Raw genomic sequence first — 21,038 nt, 5'->3', positions numbered from 1 at the left:
GCAAATGAGCAGCCACATCCTCGAGTGCTCCGTCACCATCAGCTTTTGTCAACGTTGCTGTTTTTAGGCACCATTTGGAGTTTAACTTACCCAGACTGCAGGTACAGAGCCACTGAAGTAGTGATTCCCTGAATCAAAGTAGGAGCTTTCGCTTCTGGAAAATGCAAATTTATCTGAAATGTTTCCTGCATTTGAGCCCAAATGCTGGAAATCCAAATTATGGATATTATGGAAATTATGTATCCAAATTATGGACACATAATCCAGTCGTATGTAACTAAACAGAAGTGATGTCCCAGGTTACAGTTGTACTGGGCCACGTAGGCTCTGATCCCAGTATATGTCATTCATTTGGGTGGAATTTTGTTTAGGCTGCAAGGAAAGGAAGTTATTAAGCCTCTGCCTTTAATAAGCATTATCAGATGATTGTTCAGAATAGGTCTGGTGTGAGGATTAATGTTGTTCACGATGTCCATTGGAAGGTGAATGAATCACAAGGAGTGAATATTCCCCTCATTAAACTTAGCAGGGTCATGTCAGCGGAAGCTAACATGTTGTGAATTAATAGATTTTATTAATACATCTAAAAAGAGTACATGTGGTAGTTGGTGTAACACTACAGTGTATCTGCAGAACCACAGCAGCACTCAAGTTTTAACTCTTGTTTGATTGCTACTTTAACTATTAATAATTACTGATTATTATCAATAATTACTGATTTTCCACATGATATTTGCATGTTATTGTTCTGCTCAGATTCAGTTCTGAAAAGCAAATGTGTTTTCAAGAGGCCAGCTTAGTGCAGGGCAATCTGCTGCTGTCTACGTTTAAAACCTAAATGTCTTGATACTGTTGGGCAGCACCGTTAGTGGCTTAAAATTGGTCCTCACCTGGGAGCACAGAATGAAGACTTGAAACTAAAGTTTAAGTGATCAGAGCAAGCTTTTTCAAATGACTGTAGCTTAAAATTAGAGTGGCAAAAAAAATCACTATCTTTTACACCGATGTAGTTCTACAGGTGCCTGGTACCACCGTGCTGACTGCGATAGGTAAGTTTTACAAGAAATTGCTAAAAAATGAATTGGTGGTTTCCATTTCTCTGCATTTTATTGTGTTCTGCTCTCTTGTGTGCAAAGCATCATTGCTGCAGCACCTCAGAATGGCGATTATTTACAGTAAATGTCCTTGTCATTTGCCTGGAAGAGCCACTATTACTGTCTTCCAATGTGAAAGCACTGAAATTCTGGGCAGATTTTAGTCAAAATCAGTTTTTTTATAAGTTTCAGCTGATTGGTCGTGTGCAGATAGATGGAAATGTTGGAAGGATAGGTCAGGATTTTATACCAAACAGTGAATATTCGGCTGAACTTCCGTATTGATGTCACCACAGCTATTGCAACTCACATTGTGTGTCTGTATATACACACGGATTAATTTGGAATTAATCAATGACAGGATTAGAGATTATAATTAATAGGGGATGTAATTTACTGTGGTCTGTTTGAATGTGAGTGTGCAAGTCTGAGCTGGGAACGGGTGATCCAGGCTCAGCCAGGCTGCCACTCATCCTCCTCCGCAACAAAGTGATCAGGTATCGCCCAACACCTCCGTAATGAAGTGATTCTGCTGCCTTTTATCTGTGTGAAGGACAAAACGTACCGGGATTCTTGCTTAATGATGGTGTCATGTTTTTTTCAGTGTTTAAAAAAAAAAAATAAATCCAGCAACGTAGAAGACTCAAACAAAATACTCGGTCTGTGTGTTGAAATGCTAAAGCTCTACGTGTCTGTAACTTCTAGGTCTTTATTCAAAATTTCATGCATAAATACATGATGATACATCAGTTTGTTAATAAAAGCAAATTCATAAAGGTGACGCATTTAGTCCTGTACCACATTTGGCATTTGAAATATTTGATTACAGCTTTTTTTAATCCCAAAGCCTGATTTCTTTCTAATACGTTACCGGGGCTTTTCTGAGTCCAGTTTGCGAGGGGCTCTCCTTGTTTTCCAGGGTATTCCCAGCGCATCCGTGAGCACGCTCCTGACCTCGCTCTGCAGCAGAACACGCAGATGGGGAGGCTGTGCGACATTCTGGGTACGTCGGGAGCCGGTGGCTGCCTGGGTTTTGATCGTTATTTGCCCGGAGTTGTGAGTAATCAAGAATGACCGATGAGGATTTCCTTTTTTTGCATTAATATAGAGAATGTATAAGCTGAGCAGTAATTTATCTGCTGTGCCATTTGCTCCTGTCCATGTTATCTGATTTTTTCCGACTCCGTGCTAAGGTAAAGCAGCCTCATCCTGTGGCAGGCTGAGCACCACAAACCATCAGAGGTGTTTAGCGTTCTACCAAATTAGGTAGCTAATTCTGCCCGCGTTTGTTCAGGCTCATACGGAGAGAAAGATGTGCTAGAAAAGAGCAAGCCCTTATTTAAACCTCTTTTCTTTTTAAATTGGCAAACAAGGCAAAAGGCATACGTTACAAAGTTTTTCCCTAGAGTGGCAGTGATTTTTTTTTTTAAGCAAAGCAGCCACGAATATTATTTGTCAGTGACCAACTTCATTGGCTCCCTGGAATGACACCGTTTCCATGATTCATGTATATTTCAGGATCATGATTATTTTATAAATGCCACTTAGTAAGTTTGTGACAAAAATGTATTAGATCCAGAAATTTACAGTTGCTTAAAATAATAATGTAATTGCCTTTATATATTATCCCGGCACTCATATTGGTTTTCCACGGTGAAGGGTTGGGGTTTTTGTCATTTTTTTTAAACGTGGATTTTTTCTTGTTTCTAAAATGATAGTTAGACACTTAAAGCGACAAAGTCAACACATTACACACGCATTCGTTATCACTTTACAGTCTGTGAACGTGAAAATTGGTTCCACTGTGCCACAGACCACGAGTAAGACACAACCTAGTTAAATATTAACTAAATCATTAACTAGATCAGCAGCTTTACCTCTGCCTGGCAGAAGAGCATTGATATTTCCCATATTGGTTTTCTTTTTCTTTAGGGATTTCCTCGCTTGCTGTGACCTGCCATTAGCTAATTTGTCTCTGGAGCCTCACTGTGTCCAAAACAGACGTGTGTATCTCTTTACGGGGCAGCGCTAGGGGTAGTAAAATATGTTGTTTTATTCAACAAATCCACTTGATCTTGTCAATTTTGGACAGCTGATGGTGGCAAGAAGCCTTTTTGCACCCTAACTGGAGAATTTCCAGGCTTCTTTTGCCAGTCTGAGTCAATGCCTTAAAGCGAGGCATTGACTAACAGCTCTAATGCACGGCTCTTTTAATTATTTTTAAAACTTTTATCATACAGTTCATTACCACATAAAGGCTCTGTCGGGGCTTCAGATCCAGGGCTGCTTGTTGGATGCTGTATTGCAAAATGCTGCAGTTGACATTCTGGGCTTTACATTTTTAATGTGGGTTGCTTGCCTGTGGCAGTACGGCCAAAAAGCAAAGTGAATGAGCTGGGACATCTTTTATGTATTCTTTTATAACGTGAGGCTCGGGCTTTCCTCAGTCCGATGCTTGGTTTACTTCTGATGCATTCACAGGGGATAGCCGTTGTCCCTGGCACTTTCAGGGCTCTTGTTCCTGTGCCCAGCAAAGACAATGAAAGATTTCCCACTGCCTTCAGCGGGAGCTGGATCAAAATCCAGGAGTGCTTTTTGGCAGCATATCCTATTGACGTTGCGAGGCCCGTTAATTCATTAGCTCATCTATTCACATGAATATTTCAGGAGAGCGGAGTAGTTACAATTTTCCAAACCAGCATCTATTAAAGACTGGCACTTTCTCACCTCGAAGTGTTTGTGTTTACGCTGTCTGTCAGCCCAAGTTGTTTTACGTGCAGACACCCAGGTTTTCACCCTGTGGTATTTAACTGGCTGATCTGCACACTCACGCGCCCAGCAATGGTTATTAATGGTGTCCTACCGTGAGCTTTTATGTGGACGGGACAAGAATAGGAACCGGCCATGCAAAATCCAGGCGGCGTAGGAAATTGCAATTTCATCAGCTTTCTAAACGGAATAGCTCCGTTTTATAATTTACTGAAGTTAATGGGATATCTTTTTAAAGCGGCGCGCAATTCCCATTGATGTTAATGTGAGTCGCGCGTATAAATCCCCCTGCCACGCGTTCAAAATTCTGCCCCCAATATGTTCTGCAGATTGAATTCCGAAAACTAGCTGTTTCTTTGGGTTGCTGACCTGTCTTCAGAGAAATGCTGAAGAGCAGAAAAAGCAGTAAAACCGCTAAGATTTGGGAATTACAGACCTCATTTTTATTTCCAGTGCATTTTAAGGGAAGCTGTTTGGTGGCGACCCATCAGGAATGGTCAGATCGCTGTTCTGAACAAAATCTACCTTTCTTCCAGTAATGAACATTGTGCCCCTTTGTTTTAGATGCCAACGTGGACGTCATCTACATCTGCCCCCTTCGCCTGAGCGAGGAGTTACTGCAGTATTACAATAAACTCCTGGGTCTGCGGGCAGCTGTTAGGTCTGGGAAGCCCGAGGACATGGCTGACCTGCAGGACAGGTTCAAAATTCTCACCCCTGAAGCTATAAACAGCTTCCCTGTGAGTTTGTCTTCTAATTACTACAGCTTGAGGGATGCAGTAAAATTAAATTGGAAATTTTATAACTTGTAACGCTCTGGTACACATCAGTGAAATATTATTGCAAGTTTAAGGGCTTTACTGATTAGACTACTAGTTAGAGCATTGGAAATAAATATCCCGGTTTAGCTTTATAGACTTAGTTGAGATAGTTCTATATTGGCTCTTTGTAGGCCACTGTCCCTTCTTACTATATGCTTGGGACTGGGAACTTGATAGATTTATATCTCTAAGCAAGTCATAGCAATAAAGCATTCTTATTACTCCAACTTTATCTCTGGGTAGCCCAGCATTCAATCATTCATGTGTTTGTGGTGGTTCTTGCAATTAAATCCAACGCAGAGCTTCTTAAAGAACAGAACTTAAAGCTACTTGGGTAATATAGAAATAGTAGCTCCAAACACGTCAGGTCAGTTTTAAATCCACATGCTAAAACGTGGTCTAAAAAGAGACCTTTATAACGTACAGCACATGCAGTGTTTCTGAAAATGCTGCAGTGCAGTGGGGACTCTTTACAGTTGGAGAATAATTTTATATTGTAAATAATAAGTCCACAATGTCTTAGCTGAGATTTGGTTTTTATGAAACCTTGTGCTACCTTCTATATCTCAAGGGTCGATGCTTGAAGGCCTACTCCTGTTTTAGGTAAATATTAGTAACTCTTTCCTAGTTATTTTGTCAGAGCTGTCTGATAGTTTTGCCATGGCTAAAATGAATTCTGTAGATCTGAATGTGTTCTCTCGCCTCTGAAGCTGGGGAAAAAGCATCGGGATGATATCTGTATTTTTAGGAGCTGGCTTTTCTTTAGTATTGTCCTTTTATCCGAGTACTGCAAACCCAACAAGAATCACAGCTGCCTGTGCTAGGCCTTCACCTTGTAAAGTAAAATTCCTGGGATGGTAAATCCTTGATAAATACCAGGGATATATTTTTTCTTTTTAAATTGACCATTGCAGTTGTTTTTTCCTCTGGATACTGGGTTATTTTTCCAGTGATAAATACTAAATATTGGAAGATTTAAGAAGCCTTCTACATGCTAAAAAGATCTAAACCAAATCCTGTTATGGATAAAAGATTTCCTGCTGGATTGGCTGATCAGGAATGGAAAACGGCTTTCGTGGCTGAGTTTGGTCATGGTGATGTGGCTGAAGTAGCTTTAACACAAAAGCAGGTTGTTTTCAGGCATACATCTCGTGTGTAGCCTTCACTCTCCCCATTTCTGTTGAAACAGTCCAACCAACATTTCTTGCTAGCTGTTGGTTCCAAGAAATGCATCTTTAGTGTGGAGGAGGATCTGTACCCAGAACTGGTCCTAGTTACCCCGTGGCTTCACTCGCCATGGATTCAGCTGTCGTTTTGTCTGTGTAAGGGTTAGAGCTTTATAGGTTCTTTTTAAGCATCTCTCTTCTAGGTTATTAAATAAAAAGCTTTTGTTGTACCTAATATGTATCTAAAATTATTCCTAATGTATAAAAGTGTGGCTTGAAGGCCACCTTATGTCCATCTATGCTTGTCCTTAGGTATTTGCTATTAAAATGACCTCCTGCGAGTCACTGAATCCAGGCATGACATGAGAGGCTTCTAACAGAGGCTTACACCAAAGGCCTGATTCTCAGCTAGCAGGTACCAAAACAGCACCGTGGTGTAGCTTTGCTCATCATGGTGAGGGAGGTTTAAAAAAATAATATCAACAGGCTTGCAAACCAAGAGCGAGCCTTTTGGTTAACCTGCTAGCCACTGTTTTGTGCAGCGTCGTGCTGGAATCCCTAGGATTTCTCAGTCTTCCTGCTTTTACCTGCTTTCGCTTGCACTACTATATATCACGGCAGCCATCGCAAACTCGAAGCAGGAATGAACTAGATTTTACAGCCTGTTTGCTGCACTCTTTAATTAACTGTAAAATCCATTATTGAGAGACACAAAGCAAATCTCGTCCCTACATCACCACTCGTGGCCCCAGGGAGCGAGTGACCGGGGCTGGAAATTGATCCTGCTCTCTCCATGGCAGAACTCTGCCACGAGACCCACAGGACGGGGTCTCCACCTCTCTGCTTTTACCCCAGCGCTCAGGAGAAAGGAAACCAAAGAATCACAACATTGAGAGTCTTGATTTTAAAACAGATGGAAGGAAAAAGACTTCAGGAAACTTATCTGTAGTAGTTTTTGCTCTTATAATTCTGTGACTCCCCTTTTTCCTGCTGGAACTTTGAGGAGCATCTCCTTGACTTGCATCCTCACTGTATTTGCAGATGTCTGCCTCCTTACAGAGAGACCTGGGTGCTTTTTGGAGCTGTGTTTGGCCTGAGAAAGCACCGAGGGTTTGACAAAAGGGGATTTCTTCGGTCTGCTTCCAGGGCCTCCCCACTTCCCTTTTCACCATTGACCCCATCCAAGTAGTAGAGCTGGGATTTATTCTTCAGTCCCTGCAAAGGAGCATCCAAGGCTTTGGAGGAAAATATTCTGGGCTCTCCAGTCCTGCAAATCTGTAGTAAATCCAGTATTTATGCTATCCTGGAAGGGAATACTTTCCTGACCAGGGCTTAAATTAGATGAAATCTCAAAGTGAAGATTTTCTTCTCGTTACAATTATGATTTGTTTACAGCAGTCTCTGTGGATGTCTCTTGTACTTTTTCTGCATGATGTCCGTCCCTGTCTGTCTCAACCTCAGTGACCTCTAGCTACACCTTTGGAAAGATAATTGCATTACCTGCAGGCCATGCATAGGATATGGTGTAGAAAATATTTCTGAGGTTCCACCTGCCATGACTAATATCCCTAGTTTAAATTTAGAGGTTATAGCATCTGTCATGAACAGCTTGTTCAGCAATAGATCTTTTTTTTTTTTAGAAGAAATTAAAAATTCCTCCTAATAAGTTGAAACCTGTGTACTTTAACCAACAAAACCACTACCTTCTCCTTGAGTACTTTGCAGTTGCACTTACAGTAGCTATCAGAACTACCGTGTAATGGAAATGTATCTCCCCAGTAATTTAATGTGATCAATGAAAGCTTTTGTAAATCAAAGTGTTTTATTCTCGGAGAATCGCTTCAAATACTGCTGAACTGTATGGTGAAATACATTCCCGGCTATAGGGGTTTTTCTTCATTTTTGTATTGATTTTGAGGAGCTTTAGAGTTAAACCATGCCAGAAGTGTTGCTGAGATGAATCACTATTATCCAAAGGCCACCAGCCTCTCTGCCGACTGACAGAAGGATAATTCCGCATGGATCAAATAAATACAGATGTGTAGTAATTAGTTCTATTCCCAGCGAGGCCATTTCCAACACACTAAAGATGTGCACGATTATGGAGCCTCACCCCAACAGCTTTTATCAATTTAAACTGCTAAGCTACAGGATAGGTCATAACCCAGCCTGCTATTAATAATGTATTTATTGCGTGCGACATTAGAAATTAGGTTCATGGAATAGAAAAGAACACCTTTTAACAAGAATAATGTTGTCTTTATCCAGAAGCATCACATGTGCCTGGCCACTCAGCTCAAGTACAGTCCCAAGACAATCAGAAGAATCCAAACCCTGATCCAGAGCAGAGATGCCTACATTATCGGAGGGGTTCCCCACGAAGATGATTTAGCGGTGGCTGACTTGCTGAACGTGCCCATCCTGGGCTCGGAGCCGGAAGTGGCTCAGCTCTACAGCACCAAGTCTGGAAGTAAACGGATTTTTGGCAGTGCTCGTGTGCCAACCCCTCCTGGAGAAGCTGACATCTACAGCGAGGAGCAGGTAAGCAGGGCACGGTCTGGAGTGTGCCACTGTCCAGATCCCTGCCTTCACTTGATGGGTTGCAAACATTGCACGACTGCAGCAACTGGGTGGATGAGATCCTACCTGGGGTTCATTAAATCACAGATAAGGTTGGGTCCTGGTTTTGCCTCTGTCTGACCAATTAAATGCAATTTGTATCCTGGTGAGGAAGTATTGAATTGTCCTGGTGTTCCTCATGGTCCTTCTTGAGGATACATAAAGGCATTTGGTCCAGTTACTTCAAAGTTTGTGTGGCTGCTCCATGGATGAAGTCATGGCCTCAATGAAGTTAATAGGAGTTTTACCAGTGACTGAAAATACAACAAAGATTTCTGGGAAAATGAAGTATTTGATGAATTCCTTCCACTTAGGCAGTCAACCTATACAAATTGAGGTTCACTGAGCATTTCTGCAACTGGAGTTTTACTTTATCCAGTTTATCGTTGCTAAATTCACCCATCTTGTTAGTGTGACCAGTAAGAAAAGAAAAAAGATGACTAAACTAAAATTACAAGGCACAAGAGTTTTCTGTACTGTTCAGTTTATATCTGTTTATTTTGCATCCAGTGCCTCAGTATTTCATTCCCTAAGCAGTTTTGCAATTTGCAGTGATGTGTCTAAGTACGACCTGTACTGATTATTTTTTTTAAATATATTTTTATGGTGGTGCTACATCTTCTACAGAAAAAGAATCAGTGACGTAGTTTGTAGGTATTCCTACTTCTTAAAGAGGCTTTCCACGTTGCTTTGCCTTTTATTAATCACCTTTAGCAATGAAAACAATCCAAGCTACACAAATACATTGCAACATCCATAGATGAAATAAATACATGATCAATGATCTGAAAAACTGCTTGATTTATTGTTAAATAATTGATGTGAATCAAATACTTTTGATTCATACTACAGTGTCAGGGAAGTTCTGTTGTTTGCTTGTATGAAATATCGACATTTTAGGTTAAATAATCAAAGCAGGTGACGCTATGTTAAAGCACAATTCAATTTTCACTTAAAGATAGGACATAATTCTTGGATTGGTACAGTCCTTACAATATTATCGACTTTTTCATCACTGTAGGGGAGCAATCAAGAAAACCACACTTAGGCAATTCTCAAAAGCCACAAATAACAACATCTGGAACACACATGTAATTGTATTTTAGGTCAACGTTTACAAAAAATCAACAGAAGTCCCCAGAATTCCTATGTAAAAGCATAGAAGGCTGTAGCTAATGCAGCAAGAGCTGATAATACTTTTACCAGGTTCAAAGGCATTTGCAGTTTCTAAGAAGCTAATTGCATCCTACACCAGCTGGGCAAAAGGCATTTTAAAGCCATTTAAATCTGTGTACATACACAAATAAATAATTAGCATTTTTATAAAGCCTGCCTGGTAACTCCTTCCTACATTTATAACCACATAATGCACTCTCCAGTAGGAGAATTTCACAGATGTTTTGGCTGCTTTTAGAATCTGGCACAACTGTCTGTCAGATTTTGCAAATAATGCAAATAATACCCATGGCATTCCCCGGCACAAACATTTACTGAGATTATCCAAAATCAAAGATCCTGATCGGACAAAAAGGCCCAGAGAGGCAAATTCCCCTCTGCAGAACACAGCTCCAGTGACCACCAAAGGCTCTCTGCTTCTGGTTGGTGTCTGCCCAAGCGGACTCAAGTAAGACCATGGATTCTTCAGGGTATCCAGGATAACGGTACCAACACGAGCGTCTCAGAAACCATGGTTAGAGAATAAATGTCAAGTCCAAATATTTGAGATCTGGCAGTCTAAATGAAGAGTTTACTCAACAATTTAATGCTGTCCTAGTGCAAAATGTCTTTGTCGTTGCTCCGCAGCTGGTCGGGGCTCTCAGCCAGCTCATCGTTGACAACACGGACGTGCGGTGTTGGTTGTTTAAAGTGAACGATGAGTCTGGAGGAAACGGCACGGCCTATTGCGACGTTGTCTCCCATCTGAAGTGCTACCAGTGGCTTCAGAAGGAGCGGCAGAGGCACAGCCCCGAGGCGTGGAGTAAGAAGTGGGCTCGTGTAAGTAACAGAGGAGCAGGGTCTCCTGTTGGTTGTCACTGCTTCCTCGTAGCCAACCGGGGTTCCTCCTTGCAGTAAATCTTTTCTCTGAGCTTTGATTTTTCAGTCATTGGTAACAGCTGCTATTACAGAATCCAGACTAGCTTGCACACAGTAATAGATAACAGGAATTGAAATAAAACAGTTAAATATTCCAAAACAGAAATGAATGCCTGGCATCCAACTGTGGAATAAGTTGGGTGCCGTAACCTTTCCTTCGTATGCAATAATGTGAAATTTTACATAGCGCTCTCTATCCAAAGTGAAGACATGTATGAAGGAAAGTGTACAGGCAACAGAACCTCTTATCTACATAGAAACTTGGGATTATTGGAACACAGTGTTGGACAAATGTAGTTGCACAATACTAACCCATTTGAAACCACATACAGACTGGTTACTTTTTAATCTGGCTTTCTAAGGATCATACACATTTTTCCTCGATAATAACTGTTGAAGCTGTGTTCAGCTGTATAAGACAGGACACTTGAGGTCTCAGAGCTCCTTAGACTCCTGCATTTTTCATTGCAGTGGGTGTTTAGGTAAGGATCCTATCCACGATCCTGTACATTTTTAACTGAGGGAAACCATATAGCATGAACTGATGCACTGCTAGATCCCAAAGAATCCCCGTGGTTGAGAAAGGCGGTAGAAGGATAAAGTTCAACCACAGAAAAATCCATAGGAAACTGGAGTTCATTAGTTCTGCCGCTCAGAAAACTCTTTGTATTTTAAATATTCATTGGTATTTAAATGTTTTAATTTCAATAAGCATTTGATATTTCTCTATATCGTGCCAAGTTCATTCCTAATGTAATGGTTTTAAAGCCGGAAGGAACGTATCCAGAAAGAATTGTTTCATTTGCATAAGCTACCCATTACGGCTCTTTTGATTTTTTTTTTAATTCAATCAAAACTGTTTTGAAATTTTTGTTTGATTGAATTATATTGTCCATTAAAATTTCAAATTGTGCCGATTACAGTTCCGTTGCATTTGACAACTGCAAACGAATTCCACATTATAAAATAGAGGTTATCATGTAAAGCTGAAGGGTGAATTTCTCTGATCTGCTGAAGTTCCCTCACTCTGCATAAGTTAACCAGTATAACGTAGGGCACTGGTGAGCCATCCCAGTGGAAGCTCTGTCTGGCCACTGGGCTCTCTGGGACAAAAAGCATAGAAAATCTATCCAGATCCTGCTCCCAGCATTGGAGTCAATTGGGCAGGAGACACCAGTCACCTGGTCTGGTTCTTTGCTGGTGTAAATTCCCAGTGTAATTGGTATTACCCAGTGTTAGTGTTAGGGTTCCTATTTCTGTGCCTTTTTAATATTTCATGGGTAAGTGGTTCACAGAATCACACAGAATCACTCAGTTGGAAAAGCCCTCTGAGATCATCACGTCCAACCACTCCTGTCTACCCCTTAAACCATATCCCTAAGTACCTCGTCTACCCGCTCTTTAAATACATCCAGGGATGGTGACTCCACCACCTCCCTGGGCAGCCTGTTCCAGCTTCTGACGACCCTCTCAGTAAAGAACTTCCTCCTTATCTCTGACCTGAACCTCCCTTGGCACAGCTTGGTGCCGTTTCCCCTTGTTCTCTCCCCCATCACCTGGGAGAAGAGACCAGCACCCACCTCTCTCCAAGCTCCCTTGAGGCAGTTGGGGGAGGTGATGAAGTCTCCCCTCAGCCTTCTCTTCTCCAGGCTAAACAACCCCAGTTCCCTCAGCCGCTCCTCATCAGGCTTGTTCTGCAGAGCCCTCCCCATCCTTGTGGCTCTTCTCTGAACACTCCAGAATGATGGAAAGATGGAAAATCCAAGCAGGATAAGGTATTGGGGCTGATTTCCTCAAGTCAACAGGAAAGCTCCCATAAACCCAGACCAGTATTGACGTGGGCTTTGGCAACGTGGGAAACTTGCTGCCATTTCGAAGGTCTTGTTTGAAAATGCACACTCAAATATTGCTGCCTTCTGAGTTTAGCGCTCTTTTGTAGCGCGGGAGACCTTTTTTATATGTAATGAATTGCAGTCTCCACTGAGTATTACCATTGAGAGCAGAGGATTAAAATCATCCTTTGTTAAGGAATACCATTGTAATGCTACACAGTTCAACATCAAAGCTTTAGTTTATGAGCACAGGCATGCTTTAACGTCCTATTACACGACGTAGACCTGTTTCTTTTGATAATGAAGACATCGTGTCATCGGCAGAGGCTGCCACACACAAAACGGATGCTGGCAGCTTATTAAAAAATCCAGCTTCTTGATGAAAGACTGTCCTGCAGGCTAAGAGAACCGGGAAAAGACTCTCCATTCTGGTGGAATTATTAGAAAGGAGAATATGACTGTAAGCACTAAATTATGTTAATACTTACAAATAGCATCATTTGCATAGCAGTTTAAGACGTGATACCCAGATTTGCCTCGTTGGTATGTAGTAGGCAAGAGATGAGAAATAATGTAGTGCGTGAGTTTGAACTGTGTAAAAATCTGTTCCGTCTGAAAATGAGACTGATTTTTGAGTCCTCATTTCAAACATAACATTGGGCAAAGAAAAGTGCAGGACGGGATTACTGATGTGTTTTACCTTGTTAACTTAATGCGGCGTCTGAGTTATCTGAACAATTATTTTGCAAGTGCATGAGGGGCAGAATTCACAAACTCCGCCGAATGCAAGGCCTTATCCCGCTGTGCGCTGCTTGAGTCTGGCAGCACAGAAACAAATTCAGGTTTGATATCGAGAGATCTGCTGCCTCCAGGAGTGCACAATTGGCAACCGTGAGGCCTCTGTGCAGACATCTCCAGTGGGAGAACAAACACCACGATCTGGCCCTAGTTACCTGCAAAAACCATCAGTAAGTACAGAGACACCTCAGCAGTTCAGCTGTGTCTTGCAATGTGGATGAGTGTTGTAGGGAGCAAAAAAACTCACAGGTTTTTAACTGTTTATCACTTACGCTGTATGAAATGCTCTTATGCTATTCTGTTACAGTTTTCCAACCTAATTTCTGTACTAATTCAATGTTCAGTTAGTCCATGCAGAGCAAAAAACGTGGTGGTACTACTACTGGAGTAAGTGGAAAACAACAGGACAATGCTTGAGTGAGGGCCTGTTCAGAGTATCTAGATAAAGATATCCATAACACTGATTAATGTATGGTATTTCAAAGTATGCCAAGCAGCAGCTGGGTATCTCACTGCTGAAAGTCACCAGATTTTGGAAAATCTCACCTATGTTTATATGGACCATAATTAACTTTTATTGCTGACGCAGTCTCTGCCTTAGAAGGTTTCTGAGCTGCAAATTCTTGGAGGCTGGGGCAGTATTTTGGGAATGGAGATGCTTGTTGTGGCTTTACACTTTCCTGGACATCCCCTTGTGACCACTGTCAGCAACATGATGTGAGTTCACCCATCAGCAATCCTAAAGATAACATGGGTCAGCCTGGAGACAAAAAAAAAGAGGTATAAATGCGAGGATAAAGAAGAAAAGAGCTGAAAATACAGGAGCAGAACAAGACACAGGAAACCAAGCAACAAATATTCTCTCAATAAGCCTTTGTAATTGGCTATAACCACGCAACCATCTCAAAACTCTCCATTAGATAGCTGTTGTAGAAGAAAAAAGCCATTCAATGCACTTGGGCAGCCAACTGTTTTAAATGTGGGTGTGCTTGAGTCTTCCTGCCTGCAGTCGTGTCACAGTGTTTTGCCACCGTTTCTTTTCCTTACAGACGATGTCTTGGTTAATGCACTAAAATGTGTGGGAGGAAATCAAAATCTTTTCTAAAGGTGGCAAATCTGGAAAATCCAACTTTGGGTCTGGGTTGCACAAACCAATATTCAGACACCGATTGCTGGGGTTTGCATTGATTGCTATTGGGAAATGAGAGTTTTGAAGGCTGCAGAGATAAAATGCTGCAAAATGCTGGCTGTTCCTTTATATTACATTTATTGTAGCTCCACTTTCAAAGTCCTGTAATAAGTAATAGGTAAACTTTATGATTATCTGAAAAGCAGGAGTAGTGGGGAGATTTTGAACTGGTTGAGTGAATTGCATTCACTCTGAGAAATGTGAGGCTCACAAAGCCCCTCTTGTTTCTTTACTGAGGTAAGGAATTGAGAGCAAAGAGGGTATATTCATAAACAGGTCGAAATAAAACCAACCACAATACTGTCAAAGCTGTCATTTTAGAAACGTGGCATTGCCAAGACAAGGAGCCTTTGGTGCTGCCGTCGTTGTGCGCACGGATTTGCAGGTGTGGTTTTTTCCTCAGCCTGAAGAGGGCCAGAAACTCTGGCAGATAAGGCGAAAGATGCATCTGCAGCGTTTTGACAGGCTTTTAACATTTCTTCTGACTGCTGTGTCTTATTAGGAAAGAACCCAAAGAGTTAAGGAAGACCTTGGTTACTGATGAAGCGACGCCGCTGCAGGTTGGTGTAGTACGGGCAATGCTTTGCCAACAATATATCCTAAACAGTTTAAATATTCACCGTATCTGCAAACAGACTGCAGTGCTCTTAGCTTATTAATCTATCTGTGGAGCTGCCATAGGGATGGTTCAGGTGATTCTCAAACCCCAAGTAAAATAAAGCAGGATAATTGTGTCCCCTGGTTCAATTAAAGCCATGATATCCGTTCCCGAGCCCTGCAATAATCAGATATGCAAGCTGGGGGTTTGTATGTCCTATTGATTTAATATGCTTCTAATCAGTACATAAAGCTATAGGCCTGCAGTGTTAATTTTTCATATGCTTACAAAGTACCCTTTGATTTTCTGTCACGCGTTAATTACAGCGTTTTGCCATTAAATAGGAAGCTTTGTGTAAACTAATTACTAGGTAATCATTGTCTACCGCAAGCGTGCTGTTTGTACCTTTTATTTTATTCGAAAAATGCCGAGATCTCGCAGTCTGGAACCACTATACCTTCCAGCCATTAGCTCTCACTAATTCATAGCATTATTGTGTGAAGATTGGAGGAGTTGTAATTGTTGTGGTATCAGTGCTGTTAATTACCGGAGTAAACAGTTGAAATGGTGCCAAGGTCTATTGTACAAGGCAGAGGAAAGGAGGTTTAAATGTTACTTCCACCATCTGGGGACTGGAGGAGAGGCAAATGCTGGAAAACAGCAGTGAGGCAATCTCCGAACTTCAGCTCCAGGCTTTGAGGCCATATGGATCCAGAATATTTGGAATCAATTGAATTTAAGTGCCAGTTTTGCAGCCATAACGGCGCGGAAGGAGAGGATAAAGCAAGAGCACTAAAGAAATCCGAAATCCGTTAATGTTATCGCGGCCAATAAAACGCCGGCTTGGATTCTTTTAAAAACGGTTGTTTTGCTGAAATCCGCAAAGTAACACATAGGCAGCTCTAGGAATAAAAGAAGTTTAACTGTGTGGTGGTTGGGAAAAGCGAGGCAGGTTTTTGTCTTCAGCGTTACAGCTCAGTAATTCAGATGGGATTCCTGGGAAGGAAGGGGCTGTGGGTTGCCTGCGTGATGTCTTCTTGCTTCCCGAAATCGCATTTTTGGAATTGATTAAAATCCTTTCTTTAGAGACACGAGGCAGTGAAGCAAATTTAGAGAGCTTGAAATGGAGAAAAACAAATTAATTAGGGAGATATTATTAATCTGAGGGCATCTGGATCGTTTGTGCATTTGCAGATTCAAATACAGAAAAGATGCATTCAGATATTGCTGATTGTGTATGAGCATTAACATCCCAATGTCCTACCTTACAAATGCTGCATTTGAAATAAATGGGGTTTTTCTTTTTAAAGAGAGATTGTTGACAATTGCAGGGCTTTTTCACTCTGAAGGAAGATGTGGGGAACCTTAGAAAATGCAAAGTGCAACCTCTCAAAACCCCACGCTTTTATGCCTAAAACAGCAATGCACGTGGAGTATTTTGTGTTTATTAATACAGCAAACTATTTAATAAAATCATCCTAATCTCAAGTTAACACGCTGTGCATAAACATGCAGATTTACCTGACAAGCTCCTAGAGCTTTCAGGATCCTCTTTCTGTCAGATTTTTGGGAGCAGAGGCTGGAGCTCTTTTTCTGTTTGATTTCCCTGCATACATTGGGTTTTTGAGACATCTCTGAAAAGGGATCTCGCAGCGCCGGTTGAGGGAAACAGAAAGGATCTCTCTCTCAAAACAGTCCTGGGTTATTTCTTTTCTCCCGGTCTGTTAGCAGATGTTGAAGTAGTTCAGGGCACAATGTGAACATGTGCTTTTCAATGGAGGGATGGTAAATAGCGTGGGATACAATGAAATGGGAGGGGGTTTTGGACCAGGCCAGTGGGTTGGGGTTTTTTTTTGTCTGTCTGTGTGTTTGTACGTAGTTGAATTTTGAATTAAAAGAAGTGCTTGATCTTTATATATTGAAATCCTCAGCGTGCAGAGCGACAGCGTGAGCCAGAAGAGAAAACCATGGCCCCATGTGGCGCGAAAAAAAGGAACAGCAGTTTAAGTGCTGGGAAGTTGAAAGAGAAGTAACCTCCTTGTTCCCGTCCTCGAGGAAAGGGGCTGTTTTGTGCCGTCGTAGCGAAGCGTAGCATATGTGCCTCAGCTTGACAAAAAGCCTCTCGAGTCAGAGCGACCCCGGGCCTGTGCGCTGATCCAAAGCAAAGGCCGCGGTAATGAGGGCCGGGCTCTCGGGAAGCGGCGAGGAGATAATACGGCGTAAGTGGCGAATTCCGGGCGCCGCGTTCGCCGCTCGCCTTAATGCGAGGCGCAGCCCCGGTGAAGCGCTTGCCATGCAGCTGAAATGGGCCATTAGCTATCAGGGAAAATTGTCTTTGCTACTTTCAGCAGATGGAGCAAATATTTTACAAAGCAATTTTACATAGGAAAAACATTTGTGTTACTTGGTAATGACGGCTGTTTTACATGATGCCGCCTTCTATCAGAGCGTACTTTTCCGGCTCGTGGAAGGCGCAATTGGCACTTTTTTTTAATTTTAAAATTTGCGGTTAACAATTAAACGCCTGGGCTTTCAATCAGCTTGCAAACTTTTGAGTAGATAGGGGTGTTCAGTGCATCACCTCCACAAACCATTGCCGTTTGCATAAACCTCGCAGATCGTTTTGTTCGGTGCAGCAGATTGTGGTTGTGGCCAGCACGTACCTGAACTGGAAAAAAAAAAACCCATCAAATCGGGTTAATTTGTGAAACTGGAAATATTGGAAGTTATTTGGACGGTCAGACAGCAGCCGCTGGCCTCTTCCAGTGTAACCACGTTTGCTGGTGTCGCTGGGAATACAGGAATGAGCTGGGCTGGACCAATTCACACCGAGGCAGCTGGAGTGAGTTAGCACAGCTGTGCTGATCGCAGCGTAGGGGATGCGCTGTGTGAACGGTGTGAATTGTGGTGGTGCCATTGGAGTGGCAGAAATTGCCATAGCTTCACTGACTGCAGGGAGCTGGGGCAGTTTGTATCGCTGAGGATCTCTCTGCTGAGTTTATCCTTCTCTGGCCCAGTCAGCTTTACTTATTTGGAGTCACTTTCTCCATTCTGTTTGCTCGCAAGGTCTAAATAATTTCCTTTCCATCTGATTTTTAGCTAAAAAGCCCTAGGTCTTTCTCACGCGTTCTGCTCTGCAGCCTTTTTCTGTCCCCAGGTCTTTCTTCCCATTTCAGAGTCTGTTTCTTCTTTCTGTTTATTTCCTGATCTCAACAGACTTTTCCTTGCTGGCTGACCTGTCTCCAGTAGATTTCCTACCAGTGCCTTCAACGTATGCCACATGTGGTCCTCATTTTTTTGTTGCAAATGCTGTTCTAAGAAAGCCTTTCAAAATTCAGCTTGCTGAAGGGTGAGAAATTGTTTCATATTTAGAGGGGAAAAGGTGCAATTTCTTTTCATGCTTATTCATCATTATAAAAAGGTGCAAAGCAGATTTGGGTAGATTTAAAGATTCCTACATGACATAAACAGTATTTGGGCTGCTGCTGCTTTTAGTGGCACTGAGAAACTGTAAGATCTGAACAAATGCTCCCTGTTTCAGTTGAGCCTGCGATTCTGAATTGGTTTGGGCCGCATCAAGAGATAAAACATTGGTAAGCTCTGCTGGAGATACCGTCCAATTTAAATGAAATTAGCCTACGGAGCACTGATCCTTTTAAAAGGTTTGACTTCATGAGTGAATGTTGGATCTGGGCTTGAATTCGCCTACTAAAACTCCCTATAATCAGGATTATTGCTTTAGAGCTTGCAGTTGCAAAAAACCTGCCACTAGAAACCAGGTGCTGATCCAGTTGCCCGGCTCCCTTCTGTGAGCACCTTGGTTATCTTGTTCAAGCACTCATATGCTGGGTTTGAGCTCCCAAGATCATCTTTCAGATTGGATTTAGTCAGCTATTTCTTTACAAGCCCATCTTCTTCCTGCAAGGCGACTGCTTTTGTTGCTCACATCCTTCACAGCCAGCGAGTACCAAGGGTGCTCTGAACCTTGAGATGCTCCTGAGCTGGGCACTGTGCTTCCGTGTTGCCCTGACAGATGCTGTGAGTTCATCCTGCATCCAATTCCCCTTCAAATGCTATTTCACCTTATTTCAGCCAGCAAATCTGGGTCTGTTGAGGAAGTACCACGAGACTCTTGCCTGTGATGTCCATCCTATGGACAGAGCAGTAGCAGATGATGTTACTCTATGTATAGATGAGGTGAACAGAGTCTCTGTGTCTTACCAACAGCCTCTGCTTGTGAGCCAGGTGAGTGTGCTCTTAGGTACACAACAAAGTTTGCAAGTTCTGCTTGAACTTTGTACTCACAGCCTAATTTTCACTTGTACCAGCTTGGTCACAGCACTCTCAAATGCTTCTACACTTCCAGCAGGGATTATTCGTGGGATTTTTTTCCCAGTAGTTTATCAAAAGCTTCCAGGCAACCATTGCCTCAATAATTTTCGAGGCATTTTTTCTCTCAATTCCATGTGAGGCAGGGACAGCAATTGTCCCCCTTTCATGGCTGGACAGCTGAGGCACAGATGGAGATTCACTTTTTCCCACAGTCCGCATTCAGAAACCAGACATATCTATGTCTCCTATACCCAAAGCTGATAACCTAATCATTGGCCCATCCTCCTCCTCATTCTGGTAGATAAATCACAGTAAGCTGATTTTGGATTTGTATTTTTGGTTACATGGCATCATGCGCTTCGTGACAAAGCCCATCTCTTCAAACTCACTGGTCTGGAAAAATGGGTTTATTTTTCCCTCCTCTTAGATGTCAGCCATAAGGTTTGCTCGCGTTCCTCCAGAGCTCACGATGGTGGCTTAGGACACTGCCAGGATCAGAGGACGGTTGGTCATCTTCTGAGGCACGGGATGCTGAACAGAGAGGATGTAAAGCAGAAGCAAAGAGACCCAGGGGACGCAGGCGAACGCTTCTGAAGCAGCAAGAAAGGAGCCTGAAGCAATAGAGTCAGGGTCCTTGCACTTTATATGCCTCTGTACTTCTGGGACGGTTTTGAACAGTAAAAGCAATGCAGTTGCTGTATTTAATGGGGCTGTTTTGTGTGTGTGCTAATATAGTAAAGAATTTGGAACTAGGAAAAAGCTGGTAGTAGCATGGCTGATCACATTCTAGCAAAACTAGAGGTACAAATACCTTGTGAATTTAGTTACAGACTGGAACGTGCAAAAGGGTGTCTCCCATTTAGAAACACTTCTGGTGGGTTTATTCCTCTTTTTTTTTAATAACTAAAAGGTGTTTGGGTTGATGTAACAGCTTAAACATAGAGTCAGTAAAACGATTTCTGGCATATGTGACTATTTCAATACGCTCAGTTTCAAAATATAAACAATGTGGAAGTTATTGACTGCTGCTATTGATCCCAAGCAGTTACCAAGTGCTTAGCATTTTCACTTGCCAGATCAAATTATTGATATAAATGATAATGAAATAGATGCCACGTGAAGGGGGGGTTTCTTTCGGAGAAGGACAGTTTGCAATAGGAGGGAAGAATAGGAAGCAGAAAAATTAAAAAAGGCTTCCTGACTGTGGGTAAACAGTAACCACATTGGGTTTTTTTTTTGCCTGTTGGAGGCCTGGTTTTTAATCACCCCACAAGCAGTTTTCATTTCTGTAGTAAAATTGCTTGTGGTTCTATTTAATTTGTTTCTGCAGGAGCCAGCTTTGGTGAAGATCTCCCAGGAGCTGCCGGGCCTTTTAGCACAGCACGTACAGCCAGTCAATGAGAAACGATTCCCTACATGGGAAAAATTCCTCCAAACATTTCTTAGTCAAGGTAAATAAGACTGCAAAGTCGCAGTTAAGTGTTATAAGGAGTAATTATACCATATTGTATGCCATATTCTTGTTAATCTTGGGCCCATTTAAATATTTATCTCCTTTTATTTCTCCATTATGCTTCAAATGTTCATTTACGAATGAATTATAGGCAACTGCTCTATCATTCATATGTCCCATGCAAGCGTTTAACCTATATTAATCCTGGATTACCTTTCTCACACGATTCTGAATCAATAAGCACCAACGCCTTAATCCTGCGTTACTGTACTG

The 21,038-nt window shown here is 42.0% G+C and overlaps 1 protein-coding gene across 1 annotated transcript in view; it reads left to right on the top strand.

Moving 5' to 3' along the window:
- Positions 1-2,013: 2,013 nt before the first annotated feature.
- Positions 2,014-21,038, top strand: part of LOC104546408 (IQ domain-containing protein H-like) — a gene marked incomplete at its 5' end in the record, with an annotated part of 35,810 nt that continues 16,785 nt past the window's right edge. The window contains 5 exons of the mRNA XM_010191794.1: positions 2,014-2,097; positions 4,428-4,603; positions 8,119-8,391; positions 10,273-10,464; positions 20,643-20,763. Coding sequence (XP_010190096.1) covers positions 2,014-2,097; positions 4,428-4,603; positions 8,119-8,391; positions 10,273-10,464; positions 20,643-20,763 — 846 coding nt within the window. The remainder of the gene's footprint in view (positions 2,098-4,427; positions 4,604-8,118; positions 8,392-10,272; positions 10,465-20,642; positions 20,764-21,038) is intronic.

Source organism: Mesitornis unicolor, unplaced genomic scaffold, assembly GCF_000695765.1.
Source record: "Mesitornis unicolor isolate BGI_N332 unplaced genomic scaffold, ASM69576v1 scaffold9859, whole genome shotgun sequence".
In the NCBI taxonomy this organism is placed as follows: domain Eukaryota; kingdom Metazoa; phylum Chordata; class Aves; order Mesitornithiformes; family Mesitornithidae; genus Mesitornis; species Mesitornis unicolor.
The sequence above is the reverse complement of the archived record's forward strand: the minus strand, read 5'-3'. Positions and strand labels throughout refer to the sequence as shown.